This window comes from Mustela putorius, unplaced genomic scaffold, assembly GCF_011764305.1.
Source record: "Mustela putorius furo isolate JIRA1106 unplaced genomic scaffold, ASM1176430v1.1 tig00000743_pilon_pilon_pilon, whole genome shotgun sequence".
Taxonomy (NCBI): domain Eukaryota; kingdom Metazoa; phylum Chordata; class Mammalia; order Carnivora; family Mustelidae; genus Mustela; species Mustela putorius.
Genome location: NW_025421464.1, coordinates 2065945 through 2087338, shown reverse-complemented (window position 1 = coordinate 2087338; position 21394 = coordinate 2065945). Strand labels below are relative to the sequence as shown.

Here is a 21394-nt window from a genome sequence, read left to right as displayed (position 1 = left end):
GAGAGCCCGCGGCACCGCCCCCTCCACGGCCCGAGCGCCCGCTCGCGCGGCTCCCACAATGCACCGCACAATGGCCCGACCGCCGCCACTACCGGGGCCTGAACGGGCCTGGCGGAGCCCGAGCGCGGCCCGGCCCGCAGCGCGGGGCCCCGAGCGCGGTGAGTGCCGGCGAGGACCCCGGGGGACGGCGGGGAGCGGGGCGGGAGGCCGTCTCGCTGTGCCCGCGCACCCGGCACCCGGAGCGGCGGCGCCTCTCATCTCGGGCCCCGCGGCGCGGTCGCCCACACCCCCGACCGGGGGCCCCCTTCACGCCAGTTCGGGCCCCGATAGGCCCCATGGTGACGAAATCTCTCCGCGGATCCGATACCTGGGTCGGGGGACCGGAAGAAACCCCACTGGTCCCTTTCCTACCGAGACCTGGAGACTCAGCCCTGAGGGTCCCCTACTCTTGACCCCCAGGTTCCCTGGAGACCCAGATAACGCGCTGCTGACCTTACGAGGGACCCGGGTCTGGGGGACGCAGATAAGCTGCACCTGCTCCCTCCCCTCGGACACGCCTACCGGGACCCACATAACCCCCTTTCCTGCTCCAAATACTCCGCTTTTTACTCTCTGTTTCGTTTTCCAGAACCACACAACCCATTTTGAGGCTTCCGTCAAATACCCGGTTCTGGAGAACCCCAGTAAGCTCCATCTATAATTCCCTCCTCAGTGACCATACTCCCAAACCTTAGATATCTATCTGGTTACCCTTTTTTGAGACTTTGAAAGTTCAGAGAATTCACTTCTGTTTTCAACTCCTGGAATCCTCCAGCCCTTGTAGTCCCCCATCTCTTTTGGGGGTGGGGGGAGGTGGTCCCTTAGAGACTAAGTTCACTTGCTAATAATTCTTTATCATACTTTTCCTTCCTTCCCATCCCTGAGACCTCCTCCAGACTTCTCCCTGAATTTCTGTCCCTTCTCTGGCAGGCATCTACTCCTGTCTCTCCCAGCTCCAGGGGAGTTGAACCTCTCCCTCCACACAGTGGAGTGGTCTAAGAAGCTGCCCAAGGAACCTGGTTATTCCCTATAAATCCAGTCCCAGGCTCTGGCCCCAGCTGGTGGGGTAAAGGCACCTGTAACGTGAAAGATAAGGGGACAACTGGTGTAGGGGAGTTGTTGGTGCTTTCACCTCCAAGAGTAGCCTGTCTTCTGGCTTGTGTGTTTTTCCACCTGTTAGTTTGGGACTGTGATAGAGACTGGCCTTGGATTTCTAACCCTCCCCCTCATGGTGAGGCCACTCCATTGTTGGGGGAGTCCTTTGTTGGGGGGGGGGGGTCCAGCCAGGTTTCCTGGTAATGAAAATGGGGCTATAGTGAGTTGCAGCCATTTGCTCATGGCCTCCTCAGGAGTGAGAGGCAGCAGGAAGGGAGGAAAGAGTGAATCAAAGGGACTGCAAAGAGGGCCCATCTATAGTGACAGAAGAACTAGCAGCCCGAGAGTAAATCCAACCCCTGTTAATCCTGTTTGATGTCTCTTGGAATGATGCAAGTCATTGAGACTCTCCGGCCTCCCTGTAATTTAATTCTCCCACCACTTTGGAGTGTGTGTGAGGGAGGGAGTGAGAGGGGCGGCTCTTCCCATTCCTCCCTTTCCTTCTCACTGTTTTCCAGCCAGTCAGTGTGTCATTTGGATTTGTTTCTGGTGCTCAGGTCAAGACCTGGTTTTTTTGTGTGTGTGGTTTTTTTTTTTTTTTTCTCTCAGTCTATTTATAATTTCCCAGTTGCTATTTTGGGTTCTGCTTAAGGGAAGATTCTGTCCACCCTAAGGAACGTTCCAGGGTGTGTTCCCGGGTGTGTTTCCTCCTCGGCAGGTGTTGAATTGAGTTTTTCAGATCCCCAAGTAGCTCTTGGGCTGGAGGGATAAAAGCTATTTTAGGGTAGTCACTGAAGTGGAGCTGTTAATCCTCTATGGGTCTCTCTAGTTAAGAACACTTAGAGGTTAACCCTTCTCTTGCTGCGGAGGTGGGGGAGGCTTCTCCACAGTTTTGGGAAGGTTGTGAGAATTTCCTGCCGCAGCAGAAGGTGGGATAAGAACGTGCAACTCAATACAAAGGCAAAGATAATAGCTGCCTTTTGTTGGGGACTTACAGCACGCCAAGCACTACGCCGTGCCCTTTGCATACCTGACTAAAATAATCCTCACAACAAGCCTGTGAGGTAAGTATTTTTAGCTTTACAGATGAGGAAACAGGCTAATAATGGAGAAAGAACGCAGTTTCTATAGAGATGATGTAACACCATAAAAAACTATCGTTTCGTCAGAGGGCAGCAGGCATCATGGCACACAGCAGGACAGATAGACTAGGGAGCAGTTTGTCTCCTTTCAGCTTCCAGAGAAGGCCTTCGAGTTTTCGGAAAGCATTTGTGTTTGGGGTACCGAGCCTTAGTAATAGAAGAGATTCCTGAGGTGAGAGAACTGTGGCCCAGGATGTGGTGGTGGAGGAGGGGAGCGCAGCGGGGGCTGGTTAGAGGGGATGTGCTGCGGGTTGACTGTGAGGGAAAAGGGGAAGGCTGCGTTCTGTGGAGATGTTGTGAAGGGAAGGAAACGCACTCAGAGGCCTGAGAAGTAACATTAAAAGGGGAAAAAAAGAAGTACTACTCGGGCCCTGTGCGGAAAAGTGGCAGACACAGTGTAGACCTCAGAGACAGCACTGCATGTACTCACATACTTTAGATCAGACACTTCATCCTCCTTGAGACTACTGTAGGTAAGGAGAATAAATCTTCAGGTTAGAAACTGAGGAAACAGAGATTCAGAGAAACAAAGTAACCTGCCCATGGTTTCACGGCCAGTGAGTGGCAGCTCTCCTGATAGCAAGTCCAAGGTTCTTTCCATGCTGCCTCCCTCTTCAGATCAGGCGCCAGGAGGAATCTTTGGATGAAAATATACTGAGTTATACCAGTAACTGGGAGGGATTGATTGTGTTTGTTTTATGGGAACAGGTTCCGTCAGCTTCTCTACAGTTGTTAAGGTTAGAGTGTGAGACCAGAAGAGCAGCTTTGAAAGAAGCAGAATTCTTTCAGTTTTGCCAAGGAAGAAGTCTGAAGGAGAGGGGCCCAGGAACTTTCCTGGAGGAGAGAAGTTTGCAGACAAAGGACAGAGGGAGAGAGACTAGGTTCCCAAAAGGGTTCCTAAGGTAACAGCGGCAGCTTTGGTTATCCAGTAGGCTGTTGGTGACTATAGGTAAGGACTTCCACTGTGCCTTTTTAAAAGGGTGGGGGGAATAGGATCAGGGTGTTGGCTGTTTCCTTTTAGAGTCATAGCCCCATTAAACCCAGATCAAGGCAAGCACATGGCTGCTTCCCTCCTTTGGTTCTGTCAGTACAACCTCGTGAGCTTTCCTTAGCCACCACTGGCCTCTTTCCTAGAAGCCCATTACTCACGCTTTCAGAAGCAGGGTACTAAACTGCTGTGTCTTGTTTGTGCTTGTTCAGGAGAACAGAAGAGGTGGACGTGTGGGAGGTGGGGGACGTCCTGTTCTCTTTCTGAGGTTGTGTGGAATTTCCAGGGCTAGGCTCCCCTCTCACACTGGCCAAAGTGATGCGACTTGCTTCCCTCTGGCTGCCATTCCCAACTTTCCAGGGGCTGAGGTGCATGATTTTGGGTAAGAAGCAGAATTTGACTTTGAGGGTAGGGGAAATTCCCCTCCAAACTAGATGTTTAAACTTGTGCTTGTTTTCTACCCACTTCCAAGGTGCGTAATAATCACTGGTATTATAAACAGGTAATTCCACCCTTGAGAAGGAGGAAGAACTTAAACCATGAAAGGCAGACGTCAGAGGCCTTTGAGATTTATAGTGAAGCAGGCACATAACACCACAATGACTTGAAGGCTCAAGTGGGACTAGTTTTTAGTACTGCTTACCCCTCCCCAGCGCATGACTCATGCATAGTGCAGCCACCTTTGTGCCGATCTTTCTAGGCAAATCTCCACTCGTGATGGGGAAGTGTTTATCATATTATATTGCAGTGTTTCTTCAACAAGAGGAATGGTTCCTGAACAGGACGTAGCTCATGTTAATGATGAGCAAAGCTCTCTGGGGCATGAACCCGCTGATCCCATCATCTCGTTCAGGGCCAGTCTGTTGGATGAATGGTCACTGTGAGCAGCAGGTGCTAATGAGCTGAGCAAGCATTCTGTGACCCACAGCTGTTTGTGTGGTTGGAGCCTTCCCCAGATTCTCATGGACAATCCCCAGATACCCTCTTTGCTCCCTTTACATGGAAAAGCCTCATGACCAGATTTTTGGCATGACCTCTTCAAAAGGAATCCCCCTGTTGTAGCAAGTTGCTTTGCAGTTGGTAATCTGTGATGAGTTTGTGAGTGAATATGGGTCTGTTGTCCCCCTTTTGACAGTCCGTACAGTAACTCCCATCCTCTCTTCCTTTGAGTTCATGTCAGGAAAAAAGCTATGTCATCTTTGCTCCAGTTTTCCCCCTTCCCACACGCTTCCCCTCCCCCTGCCTCAGCAAGAGAAAGGATCAGACTTCAAGATATTGGCTCCCCACTTTGGAAGGGCTGCGACCCCAATTTAAACCCGAACTTTCTGAGCATAAGTTAACCTTGCATCAACTTGCATTCAGTGACTCATTCACCCACCTAAAAGTTGAGAGTCCTTTTCTAGATGGTAAGTGTGTGGAAATGAAAGAACTGTGATCTGACCCTTCAAAGAATCAGTTTGGTGAGAAGTTGTAATGCAAGCATGCTACCTGCTCATAATGGAGAAATGCATGTGTGCTATGGAGGTCTGCCAGCACGGGTTGGGGTGGCACTCAGCACCTGGGGTCTTGGACAGGCTTTGCTAAAGAAGCTTGGCTTGGGACACCCAGAGAGGTGGTGGTGGGTAGGATGAGACCAGTACTGGTTTAGGGGAAAATGTGGAGTCTTCTGTTCCCTCCTCCGCCAGAACCTCTCATTGATGCTCCACTGAGAAACACATCTGGCTCTGGAGCTGACTTTCCAGGGTGTAAAATTCCTAAGCAAAGCCTTCTTCCTTCGCAAAGCCTTCTTCCTTCCATGTTGCCTTTTGGGCATTTTATTGCTCTTTAGCACCTCCATGAGGAGGAGAATTGTGGAAAGTAGTGGGTGAGGGGGAGGTAGGGTAAAGAGGAAGAGGAGCTACTTATCTCTAAATTTAGTGGAAAGGATATAAAAGTGAAGTTGAAAGAGAATAGTTGGAGGTTAGGGCTTTTCCTTCCTCAGATTATCTTGCTTACTATTCACCTAGTTAGTACTACTAATAATAGTTACCATTAAGCACTTACTGGGTGCCCAGACTTCTGCTCAATGCTCTCTCTTCATTATTTCATTTAGTCCTCAGGCCATTCTTATGATTTAGGAGATCATTAAGCCCATTTTGTAAATGAGGAGATAGCTCAGGGAAGTAAGTAGGTGGCTGAAATTCACATGGCTCTGAGGTGGAGGGGCTGGGATTAGAACAGGATCTGTCTCCCAGAGCCCATGTTTTCATGGTATTGGGCTCCCTAACACCAGGTGTTCTGATGTTTCAGGTGAAGAGATTGTTTTCTGAAGGCTGCGTTGGAGGCTGTGACAGAGCAGAGAGCCTGTGTGGAGCTGATGGGGAGGCTTTCTGAATAACATGGCCCTTCGCCATTAGTCTTGCCATGACCACATTTTTCACCAGCGTCCCCCCCTGGATTCAAGATGCAAAGCAGGAGGAGGAAGTGGGCTGGAAACTAGTTCCCAGGCCTCGGGGCCGGGAGGCGGAGAGTCAAGTGAAGTGCCAATGTGAAATCTCGGGGACGCCCTTCACGAATGGGGAGAAGCTGAGGCCTCACAGCCTCCCCCATCCAGAGCAGAGACCGTATAGCTGCCCTCAGCTGCACTGTGGCAAGGCTTTTGCCTCCAAGTACAAGCTATATAGGTAGGTGACACTCCCGTACCTATTCCTTCTGTGGGGTTTCCAGAGGACAAAGCCAGAAAGACTCCACTGAATATGAGGCTTTATCTGTGACAGAAGAGTAGAGGTTAATTGACCCACAAGTGTACCCTGAATGCCAACCACTTGAAGTCACTCACTAAAAGCTAATACTGATATTTGTAGGCAGACATTAGACTCTGATGGGGAAATACCAGCCAGTCATGAACAAACCAGATTGAACAGTTTGGCAATACTACTTTCCCCACCTTTGTCAATTAGCGGTGAGATTCTTAGCCAGAAATTATAACTCAGTCTTAGAACTTTAGAAGGAAAAGGAGACCCTCTGGTCCAATCTGTAAATTTTAAAGTGGAGGCTCAGAGTGGGGAAGTAATTTACCTAGGGTCACATAGCTTCTTTGGTCCTGCAGTGCCTCTTCTGAGCCAGTCCGCTGTTCACATGATTCCTTCTGTTTCTGTAGACTCCATGGTTTCCCTCTGGGTCAGCAGCTGATCTGAAACTTGTAAGCCCAAGAGCCCTATATAAAGTGACATGGAATGTGACAGTGCTGGTATAAAGCAGATACAGCAGAGCAGCCTGGCGGGGGTGGGGGAGCTGCTCAGATTTTATCCTTGCCTTTCCATCAGAAGAACAGGAAGATGCCCCCTTTACAAATGAGGCAGATTACCTGATGCACACCCCTTCGTCCGTTCATCTAGCTGGCTATGATTTATTGAGCTCCTGCTATATGCCAGCCACAGCATTCAGTGCCGGGGACCGAGCAGTGAGCCAGACAGATGAGGGTGCTGGCCCTCGAGTTCACTATCTTAATAGTGGGGACAGACAGCAAACAAGTAAATTCATGAACAAGATGACCACAGAAAGCCTTAGTTCTTTGTCTGGAAAACAGTTGATAGGAACTAAAACAAGTAATGGGGTAGTAGGTGACCAGGATTGTCCTCAGGACAGTTCTCTGGTCCTCAGGAAAGAATCATGCTTTGATTCTGGGTGTTCCTGTGTCTTAGGTGGACTCCAGTTGGGTTGTCCTCTTGGTACCATCTGGGTGTCCATGGGAGGCTGCAGGAAAGGTCCTGGTCTGGGGGCAGGAGCCAGGACTCCAACTGTAGTCACTGTGTGAGCTTAGGTGAGTTACTAAACTTAGGGCTTCAGTTTCCTCACTTGTAAAATGAAGGAAATGGACTGTGGATCACCTATCACCTCCCTCTCATACATTACATGTCAGTTATGTCCCAGGAGGTTCACAGTAACTCTCAGGCAGGGCACTCACACATAGCATGAGTGTAATGGCTGTTTGCTACCTTACAGGTAGGAAGGATCACTGGGTGCTATAGCGGAGGCAGCGGTGGCGTACCTAAGTGAACTCAGGTTGCAAGAAGGACCGTGTTCAGATTTAGCCTCTGCTGCTTACTGACTGGTGGGTAGGGCTGTCCTATGCTTTGGCCTCTTGTGGAGAACAAGGTAAATGACAGTTCACACAGGGCCTGGTAAATGTGGGCCCTTGAAGTCTTGGTGAGTTGATTCTGAATGTCCTGTGGAGCTCTGGATTGTAACTCCTGCACTCTGAGCTGCTGTCCCTCCAGATGGGAGCAGGTAAACCAAGGTGGGCACTGAGGTGCTATACCATTGGAACAGTTTTTTAAGTGTTGCTGGTTTATGTGGCAAACACTTTAAATGGTACAGATGGGCATTCAGTGAAAAATGAATTGTCCTCATGCTGGAAGCAACCATTTTCCTCCCCAGAGGTGTCCACTGGGGTTATTTTCTTGTGTATCCTTGCTGAGACATTGAAACATGTACTCCTTCCCTTTTTATTTTCACAAGGGATTGTATTACACACACACTACCAAACTTCCTTTTTTGACTCAGCCCCTTATATTTTGGGATTGTTCTAGATCAGGAAGTTTAGATAGATTTCTTTTTTTTTTTTATCGTACCATTTTAAATTTTTTGAAAAGAACATACATTCACACAAAACAAATTCACAAGATACCAAAAGGCATACAATGGAAATTCTCCATCATACGCATCAGCTTCTTATCTCATCTCTGCAAAGGCAGCCAGTGTTGTTAATTTCTTGTATATCCTTCCAGAAATATTTTTGAGTACGTATAAACAAACATTTGTCTATTTTCCGTTTTTTCTTGTATATCCAGAAATATTTTTGAGTGCATATAAACAAACATTTGTCTATTTTCCGTTTTTATCCTATGTATAGTACCATTCTGCATGTACTGTTCTGTCCCATTGCCTTTTTTTTCTTTTTTTTTTTAGATTTTATTTATTTATTTATTACAGAGATCACAAGTAGGCCGAGAGGCAGGCAGAGAGAGAGAGGAGGAAGCAGGCTCCCCGCTGAGCAGAGAGCCCGATGCGGGACTCGATCCCAGAACCCTGAGATCATGACCTGAGCCAAAGGCAGTGGCTCAACCCACTGAGCCACCCAGGCGCCCCTGTCCCATTGCTTTTTACCACTTCGTATATCCTAAGAGCTTGTTCCCTGAGGGCATATAAAGTGACCTTGTTTTTTTTTTTTTTTTTTTAAAGTTGCGTCATTTTATGAACTTACCATAATTTATTTGCCAGTTCCCTATTGATGGACATTTAGATCGTTCCTGACTTAACTGCTACTAACAGTGCTGCAAAGACTAGCAGTACATAGGAGATTTTGCAGGTGGGCGAGGACAGCTATAGAATTTAGGTACTGACTGGCACGGGACCCCATTGCATTCCATCACATGGTTCGACCATAATTTTAGTATCTAGTTCTGCCAGTGGATGTCTCGGTTGTGGCCAGCCCTTGTGATCTCCCTTCTTTTTCTCCTCTATCCTCCATCCCTACCCCCAGGCACATGGCCACCCACTCAGCCCAGAAACCCCACCAGTGCATGTACTGTGATAAGATGTTTCACCGCAAGGACCATCTGCGGAACCACCTGCAGACCCATGACCCCAACAAAGAGGCCCTTCACTGTTCTGAGTGCGGTAAGAATTACAATACAAAGCTAGGCTACCGGCGCCACCTGGCTATGCATGCCGCCAGCAGCGGTGACCTCAGCTGTAAGGTGTGCCTGCAGACCTTTGAGAGTACCCAGGCCCTGCTGGAGCACCTGAAGGCCCACTCACGCCGCGTAGCTGGTGGTGCCAAGGAGAAGAAGCACCCCTGCGACCACTGTGACCGGCGGTTCTACACTCGCAAGGATGTGCGGCGGCACTTGGTGGTGCACACGGGCCGGAAGGACTTCCTGTGCCAGTACTGTGCCCAGCGGTTCGGCCGCAAGGACCACCTGACGCGTCATGTCAAGAAGAGCCACTCACAGGAGCTGCTCAAAATCAAGACAGAGCCAGTGGACATGTTAGGCCTACTCAGCTGCAGCTCCACGGTCAGTGTGAAGGAGGAGCTGAGCCCCGTGCTGTGCATGGCCTCTCGGGACGTGATGGGGGCCAAGGCCTTCCCTGGCGTGTTGCCCGTGGGCATGTATGGCGCCCACATCCCCACCATGCCCAGCCCGGGCGTGCCCCACTCCCTGGTGCACGGCACGCTGCCCGTGGGTATGAGCTACCCACTGGAATCCTCGCCCATCTCTTCCCCAGCTCAGCTTCCTCCAAAATACCAGCTTGGATCTACCTCATACTTGCCTGACAAATTGCCCAAAGTGGAGGTGGATAGTTTTCTGGCAGAGCTTCCCGGAAGCCTCTCTCTCCCGTCCGCTGAGCCCCAGCCCGCCTCACCTCAGCCGGCGGCGGCGGCGGCGGCCCTCCTAGATGAGGCACTGCTCGCCAGGAGCCCCGCCAGCCTCTCTGAGGCCCTCTGCGCCGCCAACGTGGACTTCTCCCACCTGCTGGGCTTTCTCCCCCTCAACCTCCCCCCGTGCAACCCGCCGGGGCCCGCGGGAGGCCTGGTCATGGGCTACTCCCAGGCTGAGGCACAGCCCTTGCTCACCAGTTTGCAAGCACAGCCTCAAGACTCCCCCGGAGCTGGGGGGCCGCTGAACTTTGGACCTCTGCACTCCTTGCCTCCGGTCTTCACATCTGGCCTGAGCACCACCACCCTGCCTCGTTTCCACCAGGCGTTCCAGTAGCCCCCAGGGAGGCCCTCGGTCCAGGCTTGGGCTCCGTCAGGGAGCCTCTGTGCCCACTTTGTCTGCCTCCCCCACGAAGGCAGCTGAGCTTTCAGAGCTGGGTTCAAAAAGAAAAAATTCCAGTATCTATATGGAGCACTTGGTTTGGGGGTTCAAGGCTCCAGGATCAGTTCCAGGAGGAGCCCTGAGCCCCAGCCCCATGAAAAGATCTCATACCATAGAACTTCAGGTATTTTTACTTTTACTTTTTTGATCTGAATCGGGAGCCACACTCAGCCCTCTCCCCCGCCAAAACGTCAGAAGCGCTTTCTCTTCGGAGAAGGAGGCAGTCTCTTGGAGACAGAGGGTTTCACTTTGGATGACCTCGAGAGAAATAGCCCAAGAAGCCCGTCTCCTGGTCCCAACCTGCAGACCCCACAGCAGTTGGTCGGGCCCTGCTGCAGAGAAAGGGTCACTTGGCTCCATCACCTGCTTCCAGCCAGTGGGCAGGAGAGAGGGCCTCTTCCTCCCACCGCCCCCGTCCCTCCTGTACCGACACCTCCACTTCCAGTCAGTGTTGTCCAGCAACGGCACCGTTTACACAGTCGTCTCAGACACACCATTCACCTCCCTTGCCAAGCTGTTAGCCTTAGAGTGATTGCAGTGAACATTGTTTACACGCCGTGAGTCCATTCCCACCAGTCCATTCCAGTTGGCACCAGCCGGAACCATTTGGTACCTGGTGTTAACTGGAGCCCTGTTTACAAGGCGGAGTCGGGTCTCGCTGACTTCTCTTCACTTGAGGTCACGTTTTTCCCCTGTGGGGAAATAAACTGACTTTGGACTGCTTCAGTCTCTGCCATCTTCCATGACTGTGTCTGTTCCTGCCTTCCTCGGCAGTGTCCGCGAGACAGGCAAGAAGACTGGAGCCGTTTTCTCACAGGTCTGCAGTTCTGTTTTTCTCCAAGTACATCATGACCCCACCCCCTCCCCTTGAACTGGAGAGGGGAGGCCTGAAAGGCATGGCCGCTGCTTTTGCCCACTCCCATTGCCCCCTCTCCCCGACCCCTGCCCCAGACATCATGAACTGTTATCATTAGTCTCGGAAGGAGGGACTCAGGTTCTAAGCTGGTGTGGATAGCAAAGGAGAGGGTGTGAAGCCCTGATTTTGTCTCCTATTTATCCCTTTTCCAGGAAGTTGTGGAATTGTTGGAAGAAGAGTTTTCAGGAAGTTAGGGCTGGGCAGATAGTTGAGTCCTAACCTGTGGGTATGTCATTGGCTCCCATACTAACCTTTTCTCCACAGTGCCCCCTCTATCTCCACTCCTTTGCAGTTACCGTGGACTCGGGGTCACTGTGCATAGGCTTCTCCGCTCTCCATCAAAGAAATTCCACCTTCTGCTTACGCCCCCCCCCACCTAGCCCCGATACTTAGCAGGGTTTCTTGCAACAGGTGATCTGGCTTGTGGGGCTCCCTGCCCCAGACAGTGCAGCCCTTGCCCAGCCGAACCCCATCCCTGCTTCATTTCTCAGTTCTGGATGGGCTTCGCTCTTCCCACTCACGGGAGGGAGGCAGCTCGGGGACCACTGATGTGGGACCCTCATGAGACACCTCCACTCTGATTCAGAAACACACTTCTACCTCTTTACTGTTAACTCCTACAAGTGCAGCCAGTAGTTTCTGGGCACCTCTCTCAGCCGTGCCTCATGCTGGCTTCTCCACGAGGGTTTCAGGACGAACTACCAAGGAACTGCCTCAGCCTCCTCCCAGTCCTCCTACTCTCCCTTCTAGAAATCACTTTGCTTTTTCATCAGGAACTGAGCAGGTCCAAGACCCAGGCTTCTGCTTCAGCCCAGGCCAGTACTCTTTGAGGTGAAAACCTTAAAATGTAGCTCCCTGGTCCTTAATTGGAAGCAATGTGGCGTGAATAAGCACATTTTGATTTAGGCAGGGTAGCTTGGGATACCTTTAAAACAAAACAAAACAAAACAAACCAGATATAAAAATGTCTGGCAAGGTTAGAATCAGACTAGATGATTTGCTTCTAAAAATTAGTTTCAGTGAGTCCCAGGGACTAATTAAGGTTTATTTTTAAAAGCGTCCCCCGTGGTACGCAGCCACCTCCTACATGCTGTGCATGTTACTGGGACTCGTATTACAGGAAATGGCACGTGAGGGTCCCAGCAGGACTCGGTGCTGCCATTCTTCTTATTGTCGCTGGTCCTCATCACTAGACCCAGCAGCCCTTTACCTGCTCCCGGCCACCTTCTCTGCCCCCCTCGTTCATAGAGGCAGGTGGGCCTCCGGCCACAGAATAGACAGTCTCAGGCTTAGAGGAGTCCACTCTTCTTGCCTGTCCTTTCCTGTCCCTTCCTTGAATTCTCTGCCCCAGTAGTGATGCTGGGAAACTCCTAGAACAGGCAGAGCGACTATTTAAAGCCTTGTAACCAGGGCCTTGCCCCGTCCCCCCTTTCCATCCTGCCCCTCTTTTCCTTCAGTGCCCTCACCACACACAAGGAATTTCTCTATCACTGTGAACTTTGCTGGTACAGAGGAACATCTGCCTTCACCTTTTTTTGGACCATAGTCACCCAGCCGTTTCTTAAACTTCCCTTCCCCAAAATTTAAGGAGGAAAAAAAAAAAAAGCCTTATTGGCCTGGTTGTTCGAAGGATAAGAATAGCCTTATCCTGCACTCAGTACCAAACCCACTTCAGTACCTTTACTGAGGCCACGAGAGCCCAAGGGGTGTCTGCCCAGGACAGGAGCCATGGCATGTGGCAGAGACCAAACAGGGACCAGGTAAAAGGGGTGATGTCCCCTTTCCCTACCACCTCCTCCAACTTCTGTCAGCGATGAGTTGCCCTGAATGGGGCAGGCACCTCCCAGCCTGTACATAGCTGGTCCAGGCTGAGTACATTTCTGGGGGCCAGGGATGACCTGCCCAGCTGTGTCAGCTCAAAGGTTCTGTGCACATCTTAAAAGGGGAGAGGTGGGAAAAGGAGCACCAATGAGTTCCCCCCCCAACCACCCCACCTTTTACAAATGGCATTTAATGGAAATCCGGGAAGCAGGTGTGATTACTTTTTTGCTGGTAGATATTGTCCTAAGTTGAAATTCTTCCACTGCCCTAAACTTCCCCTAGTAGTCTGAATCCCTGCCCGTTCCCCCCCTTTTTTTTGGTAGCTGTTTTACCCATTCCCTCTACCTCCCCTCTTATCTAGGAGCTGTTTTTAAGCACGATTTTTTTTAACAGTTTATATTGTACAGGATCAATATTTTGCTTTTTAACAAGGATATTTATGTAATAAGAAACTTTGCCTTAGGCAGGTGTTGGCCAGAAAAGTCCAGATTCCTCTGGGACCCCACCCTGGCCTCTCCTGGAGCTCTAACCTGCTGTGGAAGGAATTGGCTATGACCTTCACCACTGGAGAGAAGGGTCTGCGGCAAGGGAAGGGGTGTTCTGGTTCTAACAGAAGAGAGATTCACCGTGATAATCTAGTGCCTCTGTGGAGGGGTTTGGAAGAAGTATTCCAGCTCAGTTTCTTCAGATGCAAGCTCACTTCTGTAGCTGCCCCCTCCACCTCTGCCTGCTTGGCACTAGAACTCTTGAAACACACTTCCCATTCGCCTCCCTCCCCCCCCAGTGATCAAGGCTTTGGGGCCACTCTTTCGTAACGCCAGATTATTTAAAGAGAGAAAAATACAAGACAAAAACCTTCTAGCACTTTGTAAACACAGTGAATAACCTCTTGGAGTATTTTTGGCTTTATATAAAACAAGGTTTTTAATTGTAAAATATAAGTGCCATTAGAAAATGCACAGGGCGTATCTTTGTTAAAGTAGATTTTTCAATGTTTTACAGAATTACATTTTCAAAAAAAAAGTTTTTATAATGAAGTTGTTTATTAAAAACTTCTGAATGATGTGTTTGGAAGTTGTGAACCTGTCTGATTGGGAAAGGGCTGGAGAGAGCCTGGGGAACTAGAAACTCCAAACATCTCTAGCCCCCAAGGGAATGGTGAGTGTAGGGCAGATGAAACAGGCCTTCACGTTAGCACCTATAGACTTTGAAATGAAAGATCGTAATGAGATGTCTTTGAGGTAAGTGGCATCACATTATCACTTAAACTTGGACGCAAGGGTCAGAAAAATCAGAGTGGCTTAATGAAATTTCATATAACGAAAAATGCCAGATGTAGCACAGTAGCACAGTTTTTAGAATTGGTTCAGCCACTCAAACATGGCTGGCTTTAGCATTCCTGTCTCTCTCGACCCTATCTTTTGTAGAAATGACTTTGTCCTCAGGCTCTACAAAGTGGCTCCCTTTGTGTAGGAGTAGAATGCTGCCATGATTCCATCCCTGTCAGTCACAGTGCTGACCAGGAAGAGCAAGAAATTCTATTTCTTTCTTATATTCACAAAAGCACCACTAGGCATCTCCTGTTCACTGGCTTTGATAGGGCTCTGTGCTCTCCCCAAAACCAGCCGGCGACAACAAGGCTGAATGAGACAGGAGGAGTGAACCGTTTCTCAAAGGAAATTGGGGTTACAGTTAGGATGGGGAATGAGTGCTGGTTGTCCAAGAAAAGACATGCCATCCACTGCCCAAAGTGCACAGCTGGCAAGTGGCAGAGCTAGGACCTGACCTTGCTCACACCTGGGCATGCCCATTGGGTGTAGACAAACTTGAGACAGTGACGTGGCTTCTGACTTTGCTTCTTGGCCAATCTCTTAACAAAGGTAGTCCTCACCACCCCGGGCCCTGTAACTCGTACTGCGATCCTCCTATCCAGGGCTAAAATTGAGCTTACTTTTCCGTGGTCTGGGGCCAGTGTCCAGAGCCACAAAGTGTAAGCCACCTCTGAATCCAGCCCAAGAGTCCATGGGACAATAAGTGTTAACGTCTGTAACAGGCATTTTGTGTACAAAGGCACTGGGCTGGCCCTTCATCTCTTTGGCCTTGAATTTACTTCATAAACATTCAGTGTCAACCACAATGCCTTCAGATCCCTAGCAGGGCCCCAAGGGAACGCACCTTGCTCTCTTGCTTCTTGGGAGTGTACACCCCATGGTGGGCCCAGGGGCTCAGAGCTATCTTATTCATTGGGCAGGAAGAGGCTGAAGGCTCTCTGGAGGAGGTGGCAGTGACTTCTAGGAAGAGGGGCCATTAGATGTACTGACCTGCGTAGATCCTGAGTTTGGGAGGCACGACCATGGGAGTGCAGATGTGTTTGCAGGCTCAGGGCTGCATGGCTGGTTCATCCAGGCTCATCCCGGCTCATCCCATCCAAGCACATTCCCTGCAATTTAGATTGGAGTTCACATAGATGAAATGTCTGGTATAGAGCAAGCAGCAGCCAGGGTTGGGGCGCCTGGGTGGCTCAGTGGGTTAAGCCTCTGCCTTCAGCTCAGGTTATGAACTCAGGGTCCTGGGATGGAGCCCTGCACTGGGTGTGGGGGGGTGGTCTCTACTCAGCAGGGAGTCTGCTCTCCCCCCCCCCCCCGCCCATCTGCCTCTCTGCCTACTTGTGATCTCTCTCTGTCAAATATAAACAAAATCTTAGAAAAAAGAAGCCTGGGCCTAGGACAAGTAGAAACATCCACCTTGCGGTCTGCAAGCCCAGGAGGCTACAGTTCCTACAAACAGGTGTCAGTTTACTCCAGGTTCACAGCGCTTGAGACATTCCCTTGCCCAAGATCCTTGTACTCTAAGTTTCTCTCCGTATAAATATTTCCAGTATCTCCATGTGCCAATCAGTTACCATCACTTGCAGCTCCTTGTTTGAGGCTGGTTCGCCTCTTCTGCATATGTTTGAGTAGTTTGTCCTGTGCAAAGCTGCTAGTTTCCTACAGCTGCCCCCAAACCGCAGTTAAATGTGGGCTCCGCCAGGTGCCCACTGCCCACCGCAGGCGGGGTGGGAAGGGGGGGGCGGTTTGGCGGGAGAGTAATCACTTGGTGTGGTGGTTGTGATGGAAAGTTCTATCTGTCCGAGACCAGAGTTGTGCCTGATTCTCAGCACTCACTCTGAGCTGCTCCAGGCTTGGTAACACCCCTGCATTTCACCCCACTGGCACCTCCAGCGCCCTCCTAATCTCGGGCCAGTTCCATCTGGCGCTCCCGGTTGCATCCCCACCGGGCAGCCCCCTGCCACTCCGCCAGGCTGGGGCACCCCTGCGAATCACACCCCGAAGTGGGGCGCGAGGGACGGAGCGGGCCAGGAGGGGGGAGACCGTGCCTCTCCACTTCGCGCCCCGCTGCCCCTCTGGCGGGACCCACAGTGTCACCCATGCCCCCTGACCCCCGCCAGGCCAGAGGCTCCGGCAAGAGATCACAGCGAGGGTACCGTGGCCCTGGAGCCGCCACGCGCCAGTCGCCCGACCTCACCGGTGGGGCCCGCAAAGCCGCGGCACCCGGGCGCCCCCCTCCCACCCCGGGACTGCCCCGTCTGCTCCAGGGCGCGGGGCAACCGCCTGGCCCCGGGCCAGGGCTGCAGAGACCTGAGGAGCCCAGGGGCGGGGTTCGCGGGAGGGAGGCGGCGGGAAGGCCGAGGAAGTGACGACGGGGCAAGGCGCCATCTTCATGGAAGAGGCGGAGGGGTGGAGAAGCTGAAGCTCGCGGAGGAGGGGGAGTACTGGGGGACCTGGGGGTGTGAGGGCGGGGGAGGAAGAGCCAGAGGTGGGAGCCGCGGCGCAGCAGGGCCCGGGGCCCCTAAACCTGGAAGGCCAAGCCGTGCACCCACCGGAGGCCATCGAGTGGGAGCTGAGAGGTGCCCAGGCGGACAGGGCCTACCTGTGGCTGCAGCGCAGGTCTGGGCGCATCCACCGTCTGCACCTGGCCCGAGGAGTTTCGTCATCCAGAATATTCCTGGCTCCTGGGTCACCGCCCTTCTGAACCACTTGCAGTTGACAGCCATGATCATGAGTGGTGATGAAGACGTGCTCTGCTACCTGATGCATTTGGAGCTGAGGGAGCTCAGGCACGCCAGGACCCAATGCAAGTTCAAGTTTCGCTTTTGGAACAACCCCTACTTCTGGAACAAGGTGCTCATAGAGTATGAGCGCAGATCCTCAGGACTGTGGTATCAGTTCTGGTTTGCCAGGTCCGCAGCGTCTTCACCTGGTTCTGGCAGCACAGCCTCCCAGGCGCTGACAAGGTTGCCCAGATTATTAAAGGGGACCTGTGGCCCCAGCCCCTGCAGTACCACCTGCTGGGTGATAGGCCGCCCATAGCCAGGAGAAGCCTGGCAAGGTGGCCCACAGAGGCCCCTCCTAGGCTCCACAGGTTCCGGTCTGGCTAAGCCCCTTGCTGGGACCTGGCCCCTACCTAAGACTCCCTTCTACCTGTGTTTAGGCCAATGACATAACCCTGCTATCTGCTTGAGCTTTCAGGCTCCCTGGCCCCTCTGAACGTTCAGTGGACTCTGCTCCAAGGCTGTGGCCTCCATGCCCAAGCTCTTCTGTTTCCAAGTGGTTTCATGCATCATATATCTGTTACATGCCATGGTGTCTACCAAGGACCTGCAGGTGCTAAAGATGGGCACTACCATCATCTTCGTGGTCCACGTCTACCTCTGGACCCACCCATTTTCCTTCCTTCCTGAGTTCTGCCAGGGCTGCCACCAACATTGTTGCCTGCTTCCAGGTCTGTAAGGGCCCCAACCACCACCTGGCAAGGCACAAGAAAGCCCCCAGCTCCCTAGGAGCTCTGGCATGCTGGCATTTCTGGGCATGTGCTCCAGCCAGGGGCCATGATGGGGGTCCCTTCCAGAAGCCTATTTTCCTGAGCCAGGTCATGGGGATCACACAGAATCCAGGCCCCCAACCGGCACCCTCAGTCTCTGTTTTTAGGCTGCCGGGCTGCAGGTACAGGAGGGGAGTTTCCAGTTGTGGGACCTGTCTACACCTGCCCAGACCTAACATTTTTTTCGTTTTCTTTAAAATGACAGCTCAGAACAAACAACTGAAGAAGCAAAGTTCTTAAAAACAGCTAAGCAGGCTGTCTTTTTAATTGAATCTTCCCCTTTTGGCGCTAGAGAAGGAGGGTTGCTCTGCACACCGTGGGAGGGCCTCCCCCTTCTTTGCCACCTCTTTCACATGCTCCGCCCCCTTTAGCAAGGGCACTCCCCCAGGGGCGGGGCTAGTTCTTTGTTCTGTGCTGTATTCTTTTAGACCAACTCCTTTCTTCTCCTTCTACCAGGTCCAGCCCCCACTGTGGGACTGTGTAGGTGGAGGAGTTCAGTTGCCTCCCCCGATCCTCCTTCGGGAGGAAGGCCTTGTCTTTTGCTTCCCAGGACCTGGGGAGGCCTTGACACGAAACATGGTGGCCGGTGCTCTCTGCAGGGGAATGCAATGGAAGCAGAGGCAGCTGGGAAGTTTCCAGTGGCTGAGAGACCATGGCATGTAGGGAGCAGAGTCCCCTGGTTCTTCTGAACTTTCTTGATTCATCAAAATGTTTTTTAAATGAGAAGAATTACTAACCAACCACTGAAACTTGAGAGGTTCTCTTGGTCCAGGTGTGAAAGTGGAAAGTGAACGCTGTTTTTCGTTTCACGGCTTTTAAGTAAGATCCTATGCATTTCCTCCCCTGTTTCTGCCCGGTGGAAACATTGAGCTGTCCAGGCCTGCTTATTGCTTTTAGTTGAGAACATTTACAAGAACATCCATGTAATTTCTCCCTGCCGTGCCATTAGGGGACTTCAGTGGTCATTTGTGGTGGCGATCAGGTTGTTGTGGCCTGTTAATACAGCCCTGTGTGGTTCTGTAGGACTTAAAACTGGGAGCTGTTAGCATGTTCTGTGAGGATAGCCTCCAGAAAGAAATCTGCTAAGGTCCTGATGACTCTGTGCCCTGGCCGCCACGATGTAGCGGGCATTGCTGGATCTCTGCTTCTAAACAGAGAAATATCCATGGGATGGTTTTGTCCAATCAGAAGAAGATTCATGGCACTACTGTCTCCTATCTGCATGGTTAAAAAAATAAAAACCTTTCAGTCTGGGGAAAAAAGAAGTTGGATGATATTATTCCTCCATCCAGAACTCTCCATTGGCAGGAAAAAAAAAAAAAGTCCTTATTCTTTAACATGGCTGACAAAGCCCAGCCCTGGGCTTTGCCCCCTGTCTGGCTCCTGCTGACCCCGCCCACTGATGTCCTTACTCACTCACCCCCAGTAACCTCTCTCCTCCAAATGCAGCACATTTTGGCCTCAGGGGTTTTGCACTTTCTAGAATTTTCTTCCTACAGATACTCTCCTCTCTGGCCCCCTCCCCTCTTTCAGGCTTTAGTCAAATGCCACTTCTCCAGAGGCCATCCCAACCTTGCCTATCTAAAGTCTTTCTTTACCCCGTTCTGTCTCTTCTCCCCGCCCCTTCAAGATTTTCTCCATATCACTGTAACTCTCTGAAATGGTCTTGTTTTCCTCTCTTCTCCTTCCTCCTCTGACAAGTCAGGAGAACAGTGACCTATCCGTTGGCTACTTAGCCGTGTTATGCCTCAGAAATTACTTGTGCAAGTGAATGACTCTCCAGATGTGTCCATAATACCCACAGCATTATCCCAGGCCCCAACAGAACAAAGAACAAGGCATAGTTCCCACTGGAGACCTTCAGCTGGGCAGTGACGGGTCTCTGTGTGATTTGTTGCACAGCTGGAGCACATCTGGGAATGAAAGGGGCACTGCTAACAATGACGCCAGGACAAGAAGCCTAACTGGTACAGAACCATGACCCCAAAGAGATGGGACCCAACTAAGTCCAGTTTGACATACAGTTCACCCCAAATATGTGTGATGGGGGATCGGAGGGTGGAGACTCCCCTGATGTTGGGACAAGGGAGCTGGGCCTTGAGGAAAAGGCAGCCATTTAGGTAAAATGCCCCTAGGGAATTCCTGAGGGAGCAAATGGCAGGACCAAAGGCACTGGGATAAAAGATGCCTGATGTGTTCAGGGCACAGCATGGACCCTGGATATAGGCTACTTGGAAGAGGCGACGCTGGATGGGTAGGCCATTTTCTGGATATTCAAGCCAAGGCATTAGCCCATGGATAGTGGGGAGGGATATCAGATGTGGTTCCAGGGTAGGAGAGAGCTCACAGGGTAGCTGGCGGCAAGGGGAGGGGAGTGTCTGCAACTCCAGCTCTCTAGTTGACAGTTTGACCCCAGGCTGCAGCTCTTCCAGGAAGCCCTTCATGATTGCTCTTCCTTGCAACAATTTCTGCCACCTCCGAAGTACAGCCTAGAACCCAAATTTTTAATACTTCTGCCTGGCCGGGCTACCTCCTCTGGGTTTCTCTTTTGTGTTAAACACCTGTTTGTGATGCTCCCAAAGGAATCAGAGTGAGCCTCTAAATATCCTGGGGACCCTAGAAACTGGTGCCCCAAGTCATTTGCCTGCCCTGCACCTACCTGGTGGTTGGCAGGTGCGTTTAGACTCCTGCAGGCCACATTTGGGCCCTGTCACAGCCTGCAAGTTCTTGGGCCCTGGACGATGGCGCTTACCAAAATGGGTACTGACTGGATCTTTCTGCTGCCTGGCCAGCGCCATGCTTCTTTCACTCTGTGACTTATCTCAGCAAGGGGCCGTGGCAGCCATGGATCCCAGCCACCCATCTGGGGCAGGAGTCTCATCCTCAGAGCTCACTCCTGCTTGCTCACTCTTTCATGTCCTGAGTCACTCATTTGTTTACCCACATATTTTAGCAACCACTCCAGAATGGGAACCAGGAATACAAGATGACTGTTTTGATCTCTGCCCTCAGTAACCTCAAGAGCCCAATGACGAGGCGGAAAGCAGTGATACTAACCACTGACGTTTAGTGAGCACCTACTATGTGCCAGGGGCTTACATGGACACAGCAGCCAGAGTGGCTCTCTAGACCTGAGTCAGGTCATGTCCTTAGTTCTAAACCCTCCAAAGACTCCAATCACATGGAAGAGGAAAAACTAACCCACTCCTCACAACCTAAAAAAGCCTCATGGGGGCGCCTGGGTGGCTCAGTGGGTTAAGCCGCTGCCTTCAGCTCAGGTCATGATCTCAGGGTCCTGGGATCGAGTCCCACATCGGGCTCTCTGCTCAGCAGGGGGCCTGCTTCCCTTCCTCTCTCTGTGATCTCTTCCCTTCCTCTCTCCTACTGTGATCTCTCTCTGTCAAATAAATAAATAAAATCTTTAAAAAAAAAAAAAAGCCTCATGATCTGGCCTCTTGTAATGTCTCTAACTTCACCTTCTCTGGCTCCCCTTCTCCAGGTCACTTTTCAGCGACACCGCCTCCTGCTGGTCTTCAAAACTGGCTCAGAACCTTGCTTGCTCTGCCCTCTGCCTGGAACCTTCTTCTTCAGATACAAGTATGCATTCCTTACGGTTTCTCAGCTCATCTGTTACTATTTCACCTCTTCA

General features: G+C 51.4%; 1 protein-coding gene and 1 pseudogene across 5 annotated transcripts; both read left to right on the top strand.

Annotated features, from left to right (window-relative positions):
• Nucleotides 1-10: 10 nt before the first annotated feature.
• PLAGL2 (PLAG1 like zinc finger 2) lies at nt 11-13929 on the top strand. Of its 5 annotated transcripts, XM_045084053.1 has the most exons (4): nt 58-158; nt 629-683; nt 5554-5927; nt 8789-13929. In XM_045084053.1, the coding sequence occupies exons 3-4, from the start codon at nt 5668-5670 to the stop codon at nt 10020-10022; spliced, it is 1494 nt and encodes a 497-aa protein (XP_044939988.1). In that variant the 5' UTR covers nt 58-158; nt 629-683; nt 5554-5667; the 3' UTR covers nt 10023-13929. The 5 variants fall into 5 exon arrangements, with proteins under 5 accessions (XP_004746714.1, XP_044939988.1, XP_004746717.1 ...); XM_004746657.3 differs by lacking the exon at nt 629-683 and having other exon boundaries at nt 11-158; XM_013053416.2 differs by lacking the exons at nt 58-158; nt 629-683 and adding an exon at nt 710-3225.
• Nucleotides 13930-16302: 2373 nt separating this feature from the next.
• On the top strand, nt 16303-21029 carry LOC101684001 (annotated as a pseudogene).
• The last annotated feature ends 365 nt before the right edge of the window (nt 21030-21394 follow it).

Bases quoted from the DNA above. Each gene is read 5' to 3' on its own strand.
- PLAGL2 (XM_004746657.3), top strand. From the start codon at position 5,668: ATGACCACATTTTTCACCAGCGTCCCCCCCTGGATTCAAGATGCAAAG. The intron at 5,928-8,788 runs GTAGGTGACACT...CCCTACCCCCAG, and splicing joins TCCAAGTACAAGCTATATAG to GCACATGGCCACCCACTCAG.